The 17,949-nt window shown below is 46.8% G+C and overlaps 1 protein-coding gene across 10 annotated transcripts in view; it reads left to right on the top strand.

Annotated features, from left to right (window-relative positions):
* Positions 1–17,949, top strand: part of LOC148016346 (uncharacterized) — a 209,271-nt gene that overhangs the window by 178,534 nt on the left and 12,788 nt on the right. For 7 of the 10 annotated variants that reach the window (XR_015688091.1, XM_087664208.1, XM_087664207.1 and 4 more), the window contains exon 19: positions 3,497–3,563. Coding sequence is in view for 7 of the 10 variants with exons in the window: in XM_087664208.1 (XP_087520334.1) it covers positions 3,497–3,563 (67 nt within the window). In the remaining 3 variants the exon portion in view is untranslated. Of the gene's footprint in view, positions 1–3,496; positions 3,564–4,577; positions 4,760–17,949 lie in introns of those variants that run through there. The other 3 variants (XR_015688089.1, XR_015688090.1, XM_087664209.1) reach the window with 2 other exon arrangements.

The raw sequence follows: 17,949 nt of genomic DNA, 5'->3' as shown, positions 1-17,949 counted from the left end.
CAAAGGCTAGGATCTGACAATTTGACATGTTGGAATCACAAAGGAGGAGCAAGTATTGTGGACTATTTGATACGCTCACTAGCGTTCATGCCAAGCATCCAAAACTTTAAGGTATCTAAGAGACCAATTGGCATAGTAGTACATCATGCTATTTTGACATTCATGCTCTCTTGTAGATATATGAAACATGAAACACCATGCCTCCCTAAATATCCCAACTACTACTTTATAGAAGACATCTCACACATCTACAGTTGTTCTCTGTAGACTAGTTTACATACGTTAGACTTGAGCAGATCGTTGGGGGAATGCACGAGGGATTTAGTAGAGGCTATACATGGATCAGCCATGTATACATTTCCATACACCTTGCCCTGATGTAGATCCATATGTTCTAGTGCTCCCCAAGATAGCTGGTATGATGATGAGTGCAATCACTCGATCTCGCTTACAGAGAGAAGTGGAGCTAGGCACTCGGACACATCGTCAAGCAAGTATATTCTTCAAATGCCTTTTGTGGAAGGAAAAACGAGACTACTTAGCAAATGTAGAAGTTGAGATATATCAGCTATTTTTGGGATGGGATAGCAAGAGTGCATGAAAGATATTTCATGTAAGACAGTCCCCCATACAAATTTAATCACCAAATGCTTGGCTTGACTATGGGTTATGACCTGCCAAGACAGCCATCTATGCAGCCCACAGGCCTGTCAGCTAACAAAGTGGTCTTTCTTTATCTAGAAAATGGTTAGGAATACAATTTATAGATTACGAAATGGGAGGGCTCAGGATGAGGATAGACTAGGGGGAGAACATTTCTCACATGCTTGCAATATACTAGCATATATGTTTAATAGAGCACTATGTGAAGGCTTTTTCTATGAGCTAGTTAGACAATATTGTAATTTCACGAATTAAGAGCCCTAGCAACTATAGGGTTATCATGATCTGCTATACTTTGGCCAAGATATATGGATCTATATTGGAGCATGAACTCAATGAGTAGGCTTAGATGCAAGGCAAGAGAGAACAAGGACATGCAGGTTTTAGATGCGGATATACAATTTTGGACCATATCCTCACACTCAGCCATTATTGAGGAGTGTCGAGCTCGAGACAAGAGGATCTGTTGCTGCTTTATAGACTTTCGCAAAGTTTTTGATTATAGTGTCTCATACATGTATTATGCAGAGGTTGGGGGATATTGGACGACCAAATGTTATTGTAGGATATTGGAGTACCGAAGGGTATACGCTGGGATATCTATGCATTATATGAGACAATGATAGGTCATGTATATCAGAGAGGATTGATAGTACCATAGGAGTGAAAAAAGGATGTCCGCTTTCACCCACATTGTTTGGTTTATACATAAATGAAGTATCTGATTACATTGACCGAGGAGGAGCTGGAGCCAGCATAGTGGGGGTGCTAATACCAACATTATTGTATGCAAATGATATTGTTCTCATTTCAGATTCACTAGAGGGATTGCAACGCTACTTAGATGCTTTGCACATCTTTTGTAGAGATAGAGACCTCAAAGTGAGTCTTGCGAAGACCAAAACCATGGTCTTCAATACTTTAGCAGGATGGGTGACTAGATCTATGTACTAGTTCACATTTGGGGGAGACATAGTGGAGCATGTGAGGGAATATGTCTATCTAGGAGTTGCCTTCTCTTGCCCACGTTTTTCATTGAGCGGGGCTTCAGAAGCATGTATGGCATAAGGATATGCAGCATTAGAGGCACTCGAGAGTCAATGTGCTCACATACAATTCTAGGAGCCTCATACCAAACTATGGTTGTTTGACACCCTAGTCACACCTATACTACTATATGGAACAGAGGTATGGGGTTGCAGCTTGTGCCACAAGTGTCTTAACCCACTCATTGATCAGATTGGAGTAGAGAGAGATTATTATGATGGTTGGGATAGCATGGAAAGGCCATTGATTATGATGATAGCACTAGGAGTAAGCCCTCCACCCCACATCTCATTGTCAGAGCAAAGCCATTGGCAGCACCTATAGTTATGGAAGCACTCTTCAGGGCAGTGACCTTTTGCCACTGATTATGGGAGCTTTCACATCATAGATACTCAAGATTGGCACTAACTTCATCTAGACAACTAGCAGCAGGAGGCGAGATCAATTGTTGGTTTTTAGAGATGACTATTTGGATGAGTCTACATGGTTTCGATATTGATTGCCTTACACCTTTTAATTACAACCTTGACTGCTCTACACTTTCTCTTAGCCGACCAGAGCAGCCGAATTAGATGATAGAGTTGATATCTTAAGAACTGAGACAACGAGGACATGGACCACATGGACCCACACACCACTTCCTCTAGGATCAAGGATGGAGTTCTATAGGAGTCACTTGTCTCTCTAATGATAGTTTCACTATTCGGTTAGTATATATGGACACCCATCTCTCCCACAACATACGGGCTGCTATCGAACAGATTGACACCTCCTCTCATAGGCTACAGATGGAGACAAGCAGACGGACAGATACCCTAGCAAAGGATAGGACTTGTGAGCGTTGTGACCAAGAACTTGAGACAGAGTACTATATATGCAGATGTACAGTGTACTATGACGTATGAGGACAGTGATGGTTTTGGACTTCTTCGTCATGTCATGGAGTACGAGGACCAAAGATGCCTAGGTCTTTTCCTCTTGGAGTTGCAGAGGTGCCGCATAGCACTACTGCGAGACACAAGGCTAGCTCATCTTGAGGGACCCACAAAGAGAGTAGTGATAGACCTTTTTCATAGACCGAGCCCTACTGACACTACTAGCGTAGCAGAGACAGAGCCACCTTGCTAGACATCTTACGTTCCACACCATGGAGTCACATTGGATAGAGCCATTTCACTTGGTCGAGCATGACGACTGTGTCTATGAGGACCACGTCCGAGGAGGCCACACTATAGCCGGATCAAAGCCATTATCATGAGACACCAAAGACTCACCACCATGCATATCAATGGAGCAGTTAGGGACCGCATCATAGCTGAGATCATGTGCAGACCTTGAGATCAGCTGTAGCCTATAATCTCCACCACATTTTTTGTACATATTTCTATCAGATTTGGTTTTCCTTCTCTTTTCTTTTCTATCTATGGGACAACACTAGACATGGTCCATTCAAACCTAGCATAGCCCCATTGTGCAATTATTCTCAGCATTCTTTCATAGGCCACTTACTTATTTTAATGTTATCTTTACCTTACTGATGAGATGACATTAGACATGGATGTGCTTTGGATTTTGTCTCATAGGCCACATTGGCCTTAGGTAGACATTAATCTCTCTCTCTCTGTCTCTCTCTCTCTCACATGCACGCAGATGTGCATGCACAGATGCACACGTGTGCACACACATTTGTTGAGCAGGTTTTGATTTTCTTGCCCCTCTTATTCACCTGAATTGGGGATCATTTAAGTGCTTGAGCTTCATGTGCTTTGCTTCTTTCTTTTGCCAGGGCATCAAGAGCATGGTACCTTCTACTTACTGAAGAGTTTAGTGCAGGTTGTCAACAGTCAATCACGGTAATGTCCACTGATTCTTACTTCCTTTATCCTTGATTAGATTGTAGCATGCTTTATTGTTGTTGATATATTTACCATGTATGTCTCAATGAGTCCTGAGCCAGCATTGCTAAAGGATAAAAGAGCAGTGTTGTTCTGAAGTGGACTTCTAAGATCCACAGTGCAATTAGCTTGATACGTTTTGCTTCATGAAGGGTAGACAGTGAGTGGGAAAATTAAGTGCAAAATTTAACGTAATTCAATCTAAGAACATCATTTGTGGATTACTTTGGATCAAAAAGAGAATGGAAAGGCTTGGAAGGTCACAAAGTTGAGAGATAGAAATGGAAGAGAGAGGGGCGAAGAAAAGTAAAGTGTTGGAGAGTCCAAGGGTTGTAGTGAGCAGAAGAAAATGGTGCTCAAGGTGCCTGAAGTATTACTTTTATCAACTGGGATGAATTGGTTTATGTGCAGGGCTAATAATAAGGCTCATGAGCACATTCATCATTACAATGATGCTCACTGTAGTCTATTTGGTAACATCTCTGTGCTACAAGGTGACCATATGCATAATTCAAGGTTATTACATGTTGAGTTTTTCTCCTGCTGAATGTATAGTCGTTGGACCTGTCATGAGAAAACCATATCAGTGTGTAGCACAGAGTGCAAGGTGATGCTTAATTCCCTGTTTGTCTAACCATCCTAATCAGTGACCAGTACAAGGCATGTTTGTGTCATTCAGTCTCAGTATGCAGTGAGTATGGCAAGCCCTCTTTGCCTGTCAATCTGCTACTTGCCCATGTGTGTGTGTGTTCATCATGCAGTTGATGCATTCAGGACAACCATCCCCTCCTCATGGTTGATAATAGTTTAAATTGATGTTAAAGTGGTTACAGTATATCAGAGCTTCTTCCACCTACGGATTCCCATGTGCGCTATAAACTGCCAGACTCTTTCTTTCATTAGTCCTTCTATTCCATATTCTCCCTTGAGAGATACCAGCAGTTTTTCATGTATTTGGAATTGTACTTCCAGAAAAAAAACCCACGGATAATTATTATTCAGGGGTTTGATTAGCAAAGCGAAGAGGCTGTCTCATCTTCCCTTCAGCAGAAACAGGAGCATTATTGCATAGACAAGGGGAAACCAATCTCCAAGGTCAAACAATGGCTGCTGCAAACCTGACTCCAGCGCTTTTTTTCTAACAACCCAGAAAGGTAAAATTGTGCATGAATTTTGTAAATATACATGCCACCATCTTTCTCTTTGTCTTGTTGGTTGATCCATTCGTCATTAGTTCCTGTATTCAAAGAGAAGACGTTGCCAATCATTTGGTCTTGTTCAACAAAAGCCCCGCTATTGTATAGGAGTACCATCACAAAGCACTCAATAGCAGCAAAGAAACACGTTTCTTCAATTTAGAAACTTCAAAAACATCTCTAGAAGTAATAAACATTTTTGAGAATAAAAATCCTGGAGTTTTTTTAAGTTTGAGAAATAAAGTGACGCCCAACTTTACTAAAACATTGTGTGATACAGAGTGTTAGTAAAGAGTAGCATGAGCATGGAGGAGCCCACAATGATAGTGATGATGATTGATGATGATGGTAACATTGAGTTCGAATAGTGATTCATGAGGGATTAGGATTTTGGATGAGAGACTTACATTTTTGGCATTTTGTTTAGTTATTGGACTAGTCACTCTAGTATTTGCTTCTGTCTTGCGAGTTGATTATGCGACTTGTTGGGTTCGACTCATGCCTACTCTCATAGAGGAGTGTTGATGATCTTCAATAGGACACTGTGGGCACTTTTTACTCTCTGTATGAGAGGTTTTTTCACCCAAATTTATTTCTTTTATTTTATGTGCCTATATTACACAGTTTTAGGCACTTATCGTGTTTCACACTCTTTGGGTGTGAACACCCTCTTACAACCCTAACGTTTAAGGCTTGTACTTTGTACTTGCACCACACACTTCAGATTATTGCATTGGGTGTCATGCTCTCACACTCTATAGTGTCAATTGTGCTCTCAGCTGAGCTTCGATCTCTTCTTCCTCTCACATTTGGTATCAAAGCTGGCCCTCAGCTTAGCTCAGCCAGTGTCCACCATCTCCAGCTGAGCTCCTTGGCCAGTCCAGCTCAGTTTGCCACCAAGAGCTCCAGTTCGTCCATCTGCAGCAGCAGGTCCACCACCAGCCGTGCCAGGTTTGCCATCAGCAATGTCAGGACAGCCTCGAGCAGCGCCTTTGCTCCTAGGCTGGAGCGCTTGTGCCTGCACTGCCACCACCAGGTGGACGAGACATGCATCCACTAGCCTCCAGCTCCCTGCCCGCCTGCTCCAATCTTGTGCGCCGTGGCCCCTGACCTCCTACAAGCTGCGCCTCCAGCAGTCCTGTATGCCGCTGTGTCCAGCTCAGTTGTCGTCCCACCTCCAACTCACCTCTGCTCTCTGGGCTTGGTTTTTGCCACTACAGTTTTGTCTGCCACCACAACAAAGCTCCAGCCGCCTCTTTCAGTAGTCAGCTTAGCTGCCAACGCCACCACCAGGTTCGTCCACCTGGTTAAGCTCTGTACTGACTATATCAGATGTAAAAAGGGAAAATTTATTAATTTTTTAATTCAAATTTATTTCTCTGGAAGGGGATTGTTGCCTGGGTAGGCATTCGTAGTTCCAGTACGTATCTGGGACACAATTACTGCGGAGATTTTGCGCATTTTGGGCCAGACATTTGGGGCTTTTGCAGTATGATTGACACATGTACTCTGTGACAGTCTGAAATAGACTGATTTCGTGCATTTTGGGACATGAAATTTCGGGGCTTTTGCATTTTTAGTGCTGCTGAGCATTTATTGCACCTTGGGCAGCATGCATTTCAGATAGTTTTGACAGAGTGTGATTAAATTTGCTAATTATAGCAAAGTACTTGCTGTAATTTCTGGAAATTCTAAGATTTCCAAGTTGGTCCAGCAAGAGAAATTGCTCTTTTGCTCTCTCATCAGCAACATTTATCATCGCAAATTAGGGAGGTGATGTACTTACATACGTATCCAAGGAGGATAGGTTGGATGGTAACAACTATTCCCTTTGGTCCTTTATGATGAAGAATGTATTGATTACAAAGAATCTTTGGGATTATGTCAGCGGTGAGGACGTTAGGCCCAAAGGTGTGTCTCTTGCTATTCCTCTAGGAGGACGTGGACAAAGGGCAACTCAGCCTGTACAGCTTGCTCCAACTCAGCCACTTCCCCAAAGATTAGCAGCACAAAAGGCATGGGATACACGGGATGCACAGGCTTTGTCGCTGATTGCATTGGTAGTTCAGCGGTCTATCATCCCTCACATTCGGTCTACAGCTTTTTCACGAGAAGCATGGTTGACCTTAGAGTAGATGTTTGCTGGAAAGAATGAGACACACATCTCTTTCTTGAAAAAAGAGCTTGAGACAGTGAAGACGGATGAGGGTGATTCTATGCAAGATCATCTTAATAAATTCACGACTTGCATGAGCAGCTTATGAATGTAGATGAGTATTACTTAGATGCGTAGTTGATATCTACTACCTTGAATTCATTACTGCCCCCTCGTACTTGGCCTTTCACACGGCCTTGAACCTCAACATGAAGATTTTCTCACAGCCACTTACTTTCCTTTAGTTGGTTAGTTTGCTCTTAGAGGAAGAGCAGACATGAAAGAACAATGGTGTGGATATTATAGTCTCTGAGCAGGCTTTTATGGCAAGGCAGAAGGGCAAGGGCAGCCAAGCAAAGAATGCTCCCTAGAGCTCTAGGACTTTAGGTATTTCACAGGGCATCAAGAAATAGGGGGTGCGCAAGCTAAGAAGGGCAAGTGCCACTATTGTAAGAAGCCAGGACACTACATCACTGAATGTAGAAAGTGCATAGCCAAGGAGAAGGAGTCAGAGATGTCTGTTTCTAATGCACCTGCTACTGGTATTGAGCTCGCGTTCTTTGTTGCAGACAAGGACTATTGTTTTTACACATGCAGTTATGATTCTTCTTGGGTTGATAGAGCATTTAGCTCTACTGATGATGCGAGCACATGGTTTTTTTTTAGTAGTGCTTCTAGGCACATCACATCTCGCAAAGATTTGTTTGCTTCTGTTATTGTAGCCCAGGTTGGCAAGTTTGTATAGTGTGCTAACAATCCATCATACCCTGTTAGAGGTATTGAAGAGATTGTGTTGACAGCCATTGATGGCTCTATTCTCTGCTTGTAGGATGCCTTGTTTGTGCCAGGCATAAAGAAGAATGTGATATCTATTTTTCTTTGCCAAGGTGTGGTTTGTAGGTCACCTTTGATGATGATGGATGCATGGTGAGAGATAAGAAACACATGTTGGTTTTGATTGGCACTCTATGTCATGGGTTAGATGAGTTGATGCTTTTTCAATTGATCAGTCAATCTATCTAGCATCCACTCTTACTCTACCTATGTCACAGGTGGAGTTATGGTATGCTTGCATGGGGCATGTAAACTATGGTAGCTTGATGCTTATAGAGCATACACGGATGATTGATGGTTTACCTCTCTTGGAGAGACCTCTTGAACACATATGCGAGGGATGTATTTTGGGAAAAATGCATTGTTTTACGTTTCCCCGTGATGTTGCTTTTAGAGCAACTGCTAGGTTACAGATTGTGCACTCAAATGTATGTGGCCCTATGCAGACAAAGTCATTGGGTGATTGTTACTATTTTGTCACTTTCATTGATGACTTCACTTATTTCTGTTGGGTTTACTCTATAGTGAAAAAGTCAGAAGTATATAATGCATTTTTGGCTTTTGTTGCACTTGCTGAAAATCAATCTAGCTGAGGGTGAAGACTCCGTTCGGACCGAGGGGGGAAAAACATATTCTCTATGCTGAATTCTTTTTTGAAGCAGAAGGGCATTGTTCATCAGTACACTACTGCTTATACTCCACAGCAAAACGGGGTTGCAAAGAGGAAGAATCGATTACTCATGGAGATGGCCAGATGTATGTTGAAAGCAAAGAGCTTGCCACACAGCTTTTGGATGGAAGTAGTTATGTGTGCTTGCCATGCCTTGAATCGGTGCCCCACCAAGGCATCAAAGAATTTCATGCCTTTTGAGGCTTGGAACAACCAGAAACCTTTTGTTGGGCATTTTTGTACTTTTGGGTGTCTTGCATATGCACACATTCCCAAGGTACTCACGAAGAAGTTGGATAACAAGGTTGTTAAATACATTTTTTTGGGGTATAGCAATGAGAGCAAAGGATATAGATTATATGATCCTGTCTCTAAAAAGATATTTGTTAGTAGGGATGTGCTTTTTGATGAAAAATCAGAATTATCCCTTGCCCGTTTTGACACATTAGGCTGCCAATGATGTATTTGAAGGGTTGCTGCCCATTTCTTTCAGTGATGCAGCTGGAGCTTCAGCAAGGGAACTTAATGTTCAGCTAGCTGCTCCGTTTGGTAATGCAGAAAATCAGCCCATGGCTTATTTGAATATTCAGCAAGGTGCTGAATTTGAAATTTAGCAAGAGCTTGTACACAGTTAGGAGGCTAACAACTTCCTAGATGGTATTTGGAGACTATGAAAGATAGTCATTGGATGCTCCTATTACTGGTCATACTAGAAGGCAAGCTTGTATGCACAACATAGTGTGCATTGGATGGCAGCAATGCAAGTTAAGTTTGATTTCATCTTTTTTTTTTTTTCCAAATAAAATGTGGCTGATTATATTACTCCAAAGACTGATTACAACGGAGTGCTTATGCTCAACAAACTAGCTGGAGCTAATGCAAAGTTACAAATACATAATGTATACAAGCCTCTCAAGGCGGTTTGGGGGGGGGATGGGGGCAAGAAGCCATGGAGAGGGGGATGTATTGCCATCTGGGGCTGCCTACCTGCATCACGAAAAACAGGTCCTTGCCGCCCCAAGTGCACATGAAATGACAACGGAGCTCGTGACGAGCCCTACACTCGCCCTACACCTGATCCCATCGGCGTGGAGGGAGTGGATGATGGAGGTTCAAAGCTCTGCTAAGGTTGCGTGTGCTGAAAGTCTCTCTTCACGGAAAGCCTCTTGACATCCTTCAAGATATGCCAGCCATTAAGAATCCCTATGATCTCCTATACCTCCAAGTGGTCTGCTATGGACTGTAGTACCTGGCGGATGGGTAGAGCCTCCAAATCGACCACTGCACACGACCCTGTCTCGATAATGAATATCGTATCTTGCATCCCGGCCTCATACAGAAGGTGACGGCCCTGGCTGACTGCGTGTCAGCAGAAAGCTCCCCATGACATATATCCAAGCTTGGGTGATATACGGCGAAGGATGCGGCATGCTCCTCTCCACATGAGCTGCGGCTCCTCACACGACCAAAGGCAGTGCTTTGGGGTTTCTAGAGGTTGCTGTGTGCAGTGCTTGCAACCTCCCTCCTTCTACATCTGGGATAGCCAACTTTCCATCGCCAAGCCTCCATGTGCTAGCAGCCATAAGAAGTACCACACCCTTGTCGGCCTCCAACTACCCCATAGGCGGCGCTAGAAGGTCCGTCAAAAAGGCTTCGTGATGTTGTGCTCCACCTAGTGCTTGGTACGTGACGGCGTCCAATATATATCCTCTTGCATTAGTACGTGTTTGCCAATCCTGGCAGTGTACTCCAGGAACCTAGGTGGCTTCTTGGCGACTGCAGTGGCCGGCCATAGCCACTCTCCTGGATCCCACTCTAGCTCATCAAGTGGCCTCTCCCCTTCTAGATCTAAAGGCGCTACTCCTTGAGCTCCATCCGGAAAACATAGGGGTCTAGTCGCCATGTATTCCGCTGAAGGCCCACCACCCGAATCCTCCTCTACGAAAGGGCGGCTATCCCCTCATCCTGCTACCCTCTGTCAAGGGCCAGATGCCCCACCTCTTGAGCGGCGAAGAAAGTCCCCTACGGAGCGCCGCCCACTCTACCTGCCACCTATAGGGGGATGCCTATTGGTGAAAACCTAGGGCCCTATAACTCCTCGGGTTCAATCGGCTCTCGTATTGGGGGAGCAAGCACTCCAAAGGTATTGTTGTGTCTATCTTCCTTCTCCTCAACTCCACTCCTCTTTGGCAGCCTAATACTCTCTGCAACACCTCCTCGTCTGCCATCCTGTACACCTCCCGCCATGTCATCATGGTACGAGCCGGACCGGCCTCCCAACCAGCCCACTGGATGTGGGGGTGCTTGCCAATCTGTGCCCCTCCCGATCTTTGACCTGGGGGTTCTAGATCACCGGCTCACGGTCTATCTTCTACTGGCAGCTTGGGGATCTTTGGATTAGGGCCTTATGGAGGCCCTGCCACACGGGGAGTAAGCTACGTAGGAAAGGTAATCTTGGGGGGGGGTGATCTGGGCTAACATAAAGATCCATCTCAGGGACAACCTCCACTCACTGCCAAGCCTCGGTCTACATTCCTAAAGACCCTCCTGCAATAAGACCTTCCAAGTCTGCCCGTCTCGTGTGAGGCCGGGGACAACTAGCTTGCCCAAGAGGACCATACTTTGATACTCTGGGTCTATGATCCCAAGCCCTCCCTCTGACCGATGCCGTATGATGGCCGCCCACATCACCTTGCCCCTGGAATCCCTAGAGCCATTTGACCTTGACCAAAGGAAATTCCGCACTAGGCGGCGAAGCCACAATACGCAGGATAAGGAGAAGCACCAACACGAGGCGATGTACTAGGCCGTTGCTAGGAGGACCTAGTTAACCACCTGGTCTCGGCCGACTAGTAAGAGGCGAGCCATGCTCCAGTAGGTCAGTTTCCTCCGAATAGAATCAAGGACAAGAAGAAACTGTTGGGCAGGAGTGATGTCGAGTCCCACCTGGAACCCTAGGTACCAGACGGTCTGCCCTCTTATCCATCTAAATCCCAGGTGGACGCCCCACTCCGTGCTAGAGTCGGGGTCTGTGAGGGAACCAATTGACTTTTGCTAGTTGATTTTCGCTCTTGTTGCAAAACAAAACACGTCAAGAGCCAGCCTCACTCTCTCTAGCATCAACTCATCGTCCTCTATGTAGAGAGCTGTATCATCTGCATACTTTGAGTCTAACAACTTAGTCTCCTCTCTCACTGGAAGTCGGAGGCCGCGTAATGCGCTCACACATGACCTGAGGAAGTGGGACATCGCCTCTGCAAAGAGTAGAAACAAGTATGGGGCTAGGGGGCAGCCTTGTTGAACCGATCTCTCCAGCCGAAACTCCTCTCGCCTTCCGCCTATGAGAACCCTATTGGTGGCTGATCTGTAAAGTGCGAAGATCCCGCGAATCCAAATCTGGAGGAAACCCAACCTCACCATGGTGCCCTCTAGGAAATCCTAGTCCACCCTGTCATAAGCTTTCACGAAATCCAAGAGTAGTACAGCCAGTCTCTGCCCACTATGCTGAGTCCACTCTATCGCCTCAAAGAAGGTAAATACATTGTCTAGGATGCTCCTATCCCAAACAAAGCTTGTTTGTGTATCATGGATGATGTTTGGAAGCACGGGGCATAGTCGTCTACCAATCATCTTTGCCAGTGCCTTATAGGCCATTGAGAATAAGGTGATCGGTCTCCATTGCCAACCGGTCTCCCCCTTTGGGGAGAAGACTGATAAGGCCTGCCAAAAGACTCCCTGGCGTCTGTCCTGAAGTGAAAATCTCTTGGAAGGCCATCAGTAGAGGGTCCTTCACCACTTCCCAGTAGGTAGTCAAGAAGGCCTTAGAGAGGCCATCCTGTCCCAGGCATTTCTGCCCATCCTGTGTATGGAAAGCCTCCTCTAGTTCCTTCTCTGTGAAGGGGGCTAGGAGGGAGCGTCCCATCTCCTCTGTGACGAGGGACCGGATGTGATCCCATACCTGCTGTCTAAATCTTTGTCCTCTAACTGATGCTATCTCTTGCTTAAAAAGCCACGTGTAATAGTCGGTGGCAATCTCCATTACCTCGTCTGGGCTAGAACGAGAGTCCTCCCATACTGATCTCGAAGGTTGCATATCTGCTCACCTTCGGTGCGAGGCTAGTGCACCTAGAAGAGCTCCCTGCACATCGTGTCCCCCTTCCGCGCCTAGAATACTGCTGAGGTGTGGAAAGAGAACTCTGAGCGTCTGTCCTCTAGGCCAGCCATGGCTGCTCGTGTGCGCCCCTCCTGTGCGTGGAGGGGGTGGGATCCCCTAGTGTCTCCTATAATAATCTTTGCCTGGCTGCAAGGTCCCGCCGGAGTGCTCTCTCTTCCTCCCAGCTCTGCTACCTCGCCTATATGGCTATCTCTTGACAGATTCTGCTCAACTCGGCTAGGACCTCTGCAACCTCCTCTGCAATCCGGTCCCTCCTACCCCACTCTCTAGTCCAAATCTGCTCTATCTGTCTCGTCACTTCCTCTCTCCTATAGATCAAGTAAGGGATCGGACATGATCGTGTGTCTAGGGCGGATGCGGTGGGATCAAGTGTCAGGAGAACCGGGCAATGATCAGACAACGTGGTGCTTGCTAACTACTCAATCTGGCCTCCACGAGAGCCTCCCCACTCTCCTACATAAAACTTGTCCAACTGCTCCAGCAGGACTCCACCTAGTTGCCTGTATCCCCAAGAGAAGTCCAATGGCCTTTCCCTCCTATGGACAGCAAGGTCTCTCCAGGCCTCGCGTGCTCCTACTGCTACTAGAAAGATCTCCCATGCCTCTTGCTTCTCCCCAGCCATGCCTGGTAGTTTCTACCTCTGCCTTGCTGGTCCTCCAAAGCCTCCAAGTTGTTGAAGTCTCCTCCAACGATCCGCGATTTCCATCCGCGATTTCCATTCAAAACTTGCTGCGTGCCCTAACCTCCATAGGACATAGAACCCTCCTTGCAACTATGGTCCCGTGGTCTCGTACACAAGCGGTGAAACTTGTGCCAATAGAGATGCATACGCCTCCACTCCTGCCATGGGCACTTATGACGTGCTCCCAGTAAGTGTGCGAGCTGCTCGGGAGTACCTTTCCTACCGGCTAGGCTTGGGTGGGAGTGAGCTTGTGCTCGTGTAGAAGTAAGATGTTGATCCGTTCGGCAAGGGTAAGCTGCAGCTCTTGTTGAACAATCAACTTCTTGGAACCATGTGTCCCACTGTAGTGGAGACTATTCACATTCCAGGATGCAAGGTGTAGGCTCTTGGGAAAACCTGTGACTGACCGAAAAGGCATCTGTTTAGTGCTGAGGCTGCTGATGAAGAGGAATAACTATGGGGCATACAAGTATCTTTTGCCGCCGGTCTGGACGGCGAACTCTAGTCCCCCATGGTGGCCCTTGGCCAGACCATAGGGGTGATAGATACTCCAGGTGGTACTATCAATACATCTATTAGCCATGTTGAGAGTCATGACTCTGTACATTGGTAGAAACGAGTCGCTTGTGCCAGGGGCCACTCGATCACATCCCGTGGAGCTCTACACTGTGGAGGGGCTCGAAAAATAATGCTAAGTGTGGGAGCTCGACACCAGCCCACCAGTTGATGTCCATCATACAACCAGGCCATTGGTATGCGAACAGTGCTAATCCTTCTTCTCTCATCCACTGGGAGGTGTGGTCCGCCACCTGACTCTTCAGCTCCTCCTTTATCTGTGTTGTTGTCCAATCCTCTGAGTGAGAGGACTGAAGGAAAAAAGCATAGTTTGGTCCATCCGGTGGTGCTAGTAGATGGACCTTGCCTCTCCTTGACTTATGAACCACGAAGATCCCCACCTCAAGAGGTAGTGGAAACTCTCCGCGCTCCACAACTCTCATGTAGAACCATGGGCCACTGCAGAAGAACTCCTATGGCAGGGGCTATACCTGTCTCGGGAAACTGTGATGGGCGGCAAGGGCAAATGAGCTAGTGGTTGTGTGGGAGGGAGAGCACTACTGGCACGAGGAGGATGTAGGCGTGTGTGGCTCATCACCACCTGTGAGAGGGGGGGGGTGGGTTTGGGCGGGATCACCTGAACCGGGTGCGGATCTAGGGGGTGCTCGACAGGGGAGGTGGTGGGGAAGAGGGGGGTGGGGATGGAGGGATGGTTGGAGGTCTGTGTTGGGTGTGGCGGGGGGGGCTGTGGGCCAGGGTCAGTGGGGGCGGGCATGGAAAACGGAGGGGGAGGGGTGTGGGGGCTGTGGGATCTCAGGTGAGGTGGTCTGTGGTGCAGGAGATGGATGTTTTGGTTTGGGGTCCTGTCGGGTGGGGTGGGTAGGGGGGGCTACAGAGTGCTTTGCCGAGGGGGCATCGCTCGCCCTCCTGCTCCCTGCTGATGGGGCTGGGTTTGAAGAGCTATCTGCGGCCCCTTTGCTGCCTCCCTCTCTGTCGTCTCTAGATCCGTATGAAGCTGTCAGCGTCCACCTGTGGGCGTGTGGGCCTGTCGATGGAGCCGCCTTGGCCCCGAAATGCATACAATCTGCTCCCTGATGCCCAAAGTCGTAGCAATGCAGGCACTGCCTTGGTTGCCTAGTCACAATGACCTGCTGCCTAAAGGAGTGACCTCTAGCCTCAATCTCCAGGAACTTTGGTATGCTTTTTGTGTCTTTCATGGCCACTCGTACCTTTGGGACTCCTGCAGCTATCATTGCATCCGCGAAGGAAGTAGGAAGAACTATGCCAAAGAGCCGTCCAAAGTCCTCCACTAGCTAGCGGTACTCTATTGCCAGTCCGGGGAAAGGGAGGATGACTGGGTGTCTGAGAAAACAGTTGTGGTGCGCAAATGACTCCACTGTGAAGCCACTATACCAGCGAACCATGTAGATGACCCCCTTCGTGGAGGCATAGGGCGAGCTCTCCACTAACTCATGGGCTGCGCCCGCAAAGGTGAGTCAAATCATGAAGATCCCTCGGCCCATGAGGACTATCTCCCTGATTTGCGATGTACCAATGCGCAGCGTGGAGTGGAGCCAATCCCGCAACTGGGCCTCAATGGGGAGTGTCCAACGATCTGACCAAAGATCACTGTTTCTTTCAGCTCCAACTCTGTGGCTTAGACGGCCAAGAGTTGTTCCTCAGATAGGATGATGCGCAAGGTGTGTGACTGGGGGGCACTCGTAGAATGCACCGGCGTCTGACTAGAGGTTTCCATTGCACGTCCCTACTAAGAACGTGCTAATCACACTGCTGAATTGCCGGGGGGGTGGGGGGGGGGGGGGGGTTGTATACGATGGCAAGGAAGGGTGGGAGGGTTTGTTTTCTGACGATGATGGAGACACGTGGCGCCACAAATGATATCATCAAGTTGAAACCACGCGGGTGAGGGGCGGGGTGAAGGAGACGTGGAGTAGTGCAGGAGTTGGGGGGGCGGGGGGGAGGCGCTGGGGTGCTAGAATGGGGGAGTGCAGTGGGTGGCAGGCCTGGAGCGGTGGACAGAAGCTGCAAGGTGAGGGAAGACAGCGGGGGGGTACAGAGCGCGAAGGGGTTGTTGGCGGGGGGAGCCACTGGGGGGGGGGGGGGGGGGGGGGAGGGGTTTTGTCACAGCACTAGGGGGAGGCAGGCGGAAGGCGCTAGTGTTTGGCGGGGGGAGAGGTACAGCGCGACGTAGAAGGGATAGGCAGGCAAAACGGGTGGGTTGCCGGGGGCGCGGTGACTAATCGATGTTGACCTGTAGGAGAGGCAGGGCATGTAGCGGGGGTACACGTGAGGCAGGTCAGCAATGATGGGCAATAGAGCGAAAAAAGCATGGGTATAGTTAGTTTTGATTCCATCATAAAGAATCAAACATGGGATTTAGTGTTTTTTCCTATTGGGAAGAAAGCCATTGGTACAGAGTAGGTCTATAAGCTAAAAAGGAATGCAGATGGATCCATTGACAAATATAAGGTTAGGCTTGTGGCCAAGGGCTACATAGAGAAGAAAGGCATTGACTATGAGGAGACATTTGCTCCTACCTCTCGCATGACTACCATTAGGACTATGGTTGCTTTGGCTGCCCATTATGGATGGATTGTGCATTAGCTTGATATAAATATTGCATTTTTACATGGGAAACTTCAAGAAGAAGTGTATGTACAGCAGCCCATTGGTTTTGCAGCTGAGGGATCCGAACACTTGGTCTATAAGCTAAAAAAGACATTATATGGTTTGAAACAATCTCCAGGAGCTTGGTATGCAAAGATTGATGCTTTTTTACTCAGCCCAGGGTTCATAAATAGCTCATCAAAGTTTACTCTTTACGTATGTAAAGAGACAGGATCCTTGCTGGTCATATGTCTATATGTTGATGATCTTCTGCTTACAGGGACACATATTGATCAGATTTCAGCATTCAAACAAAATTTGCAGTAAGCTTTTGAGATGTCAGATTTGGGGCCTTTGCACTATTACTTGGGCATTCGGTTCATTCATGATGCTAGAGGCATTGGATTGTCACCATTAAGATACATTGGTAAACTTCTTAAGAGGTTTGGCTTACAGGATTGCAAGCCAGTTTGTACACCAATGGAACCTCGACTGAAGTTGTCATTGCATGATGACAGTGAGTTGTTTAATATCCATACCATAGTTGTCAGGTACCAAAGATATGATACGGTACGATACGATAAAATACGGTACTAAATGGTACCTTGTGATTTTTTAAGGTATGGTACGATATTAGTACGAAAAAAATTAAGATGATTTTTAAAATAATAAAAACTATAAATCATTAAATTATAGATCATTGAATACATGTTCAAAGTGGAAATAGCCATTTCATTACAGAATAAGATGAATACATGAGGGTGACAATTGCGGTCGCATGGGCTGCGCAAAACATGCGATATAACTATAGTCTAGTATATGATATATCAGATACAAAAAAAAGAGAGACCTATGAATCTATGATGAGGCATCACTATCATCATCATCATCATCAGAACCATCTGAATGCTCATCAAGAGAGTCTGAAGATGACACTCATACTCATACTCATTCTCACTAATGAGTTTACCATCATCATCCAATGATGGCTCCCTAGGTGGCGTCTGTGTAGGCAAGGGGGGGATGTCATCATGAGCCATAGGATGTGAGCTACTAGAGCCCCGCCTTATTGCTTCGAACTACCCATGCTCATCATAGCCCTTATCATGCGTAAGTTAGTGTGGCAATAGACTAGTCGCTCTAACTGTCGTGTGCTAAGCCGATTGTGAATCTTTGTGTGAATGAGAGAATAGGCACTCCAGTTTCTCTCATATGCACCCGAAGAGCAATCCTGAGCAAGGACCCTTATGGTTGAGGGCTGAAGGGTCTCCAATGCGTATCCAAAGTTTTGCCACCAAAATAAAGGCTTTACAAGTGACTCTCTCCTCCAACAAGTGGGAGAAGCAAAAGCCACATGCCCTCTTTGATTTGCATAGCATTCTAGCTCCTCTAGCATTGCATTGTGGTCATCCATAGGGACCACACGAGTCAAATAAGCATTAGGCCGGAT

This window comes from Lygodium microphyllum, chromosome 23 (assembly GCF_053477565.2).
Source record: "Lygodium microphyllum isolate KBCC chromosome 23, Lygodium_microphyllum_v1.1.10, whole genome shotgun sequence".
Lineage (NCBI taxonomy): Eukaryota > Viridiplantae > Streptophyta > Polypodiopsida > Schizaeales > Lygodiaceae > Lygodium > Lygodium microphyllum.
This window is presented reverse-complemented; position numbering and strand designations above follow the sequence as displayed.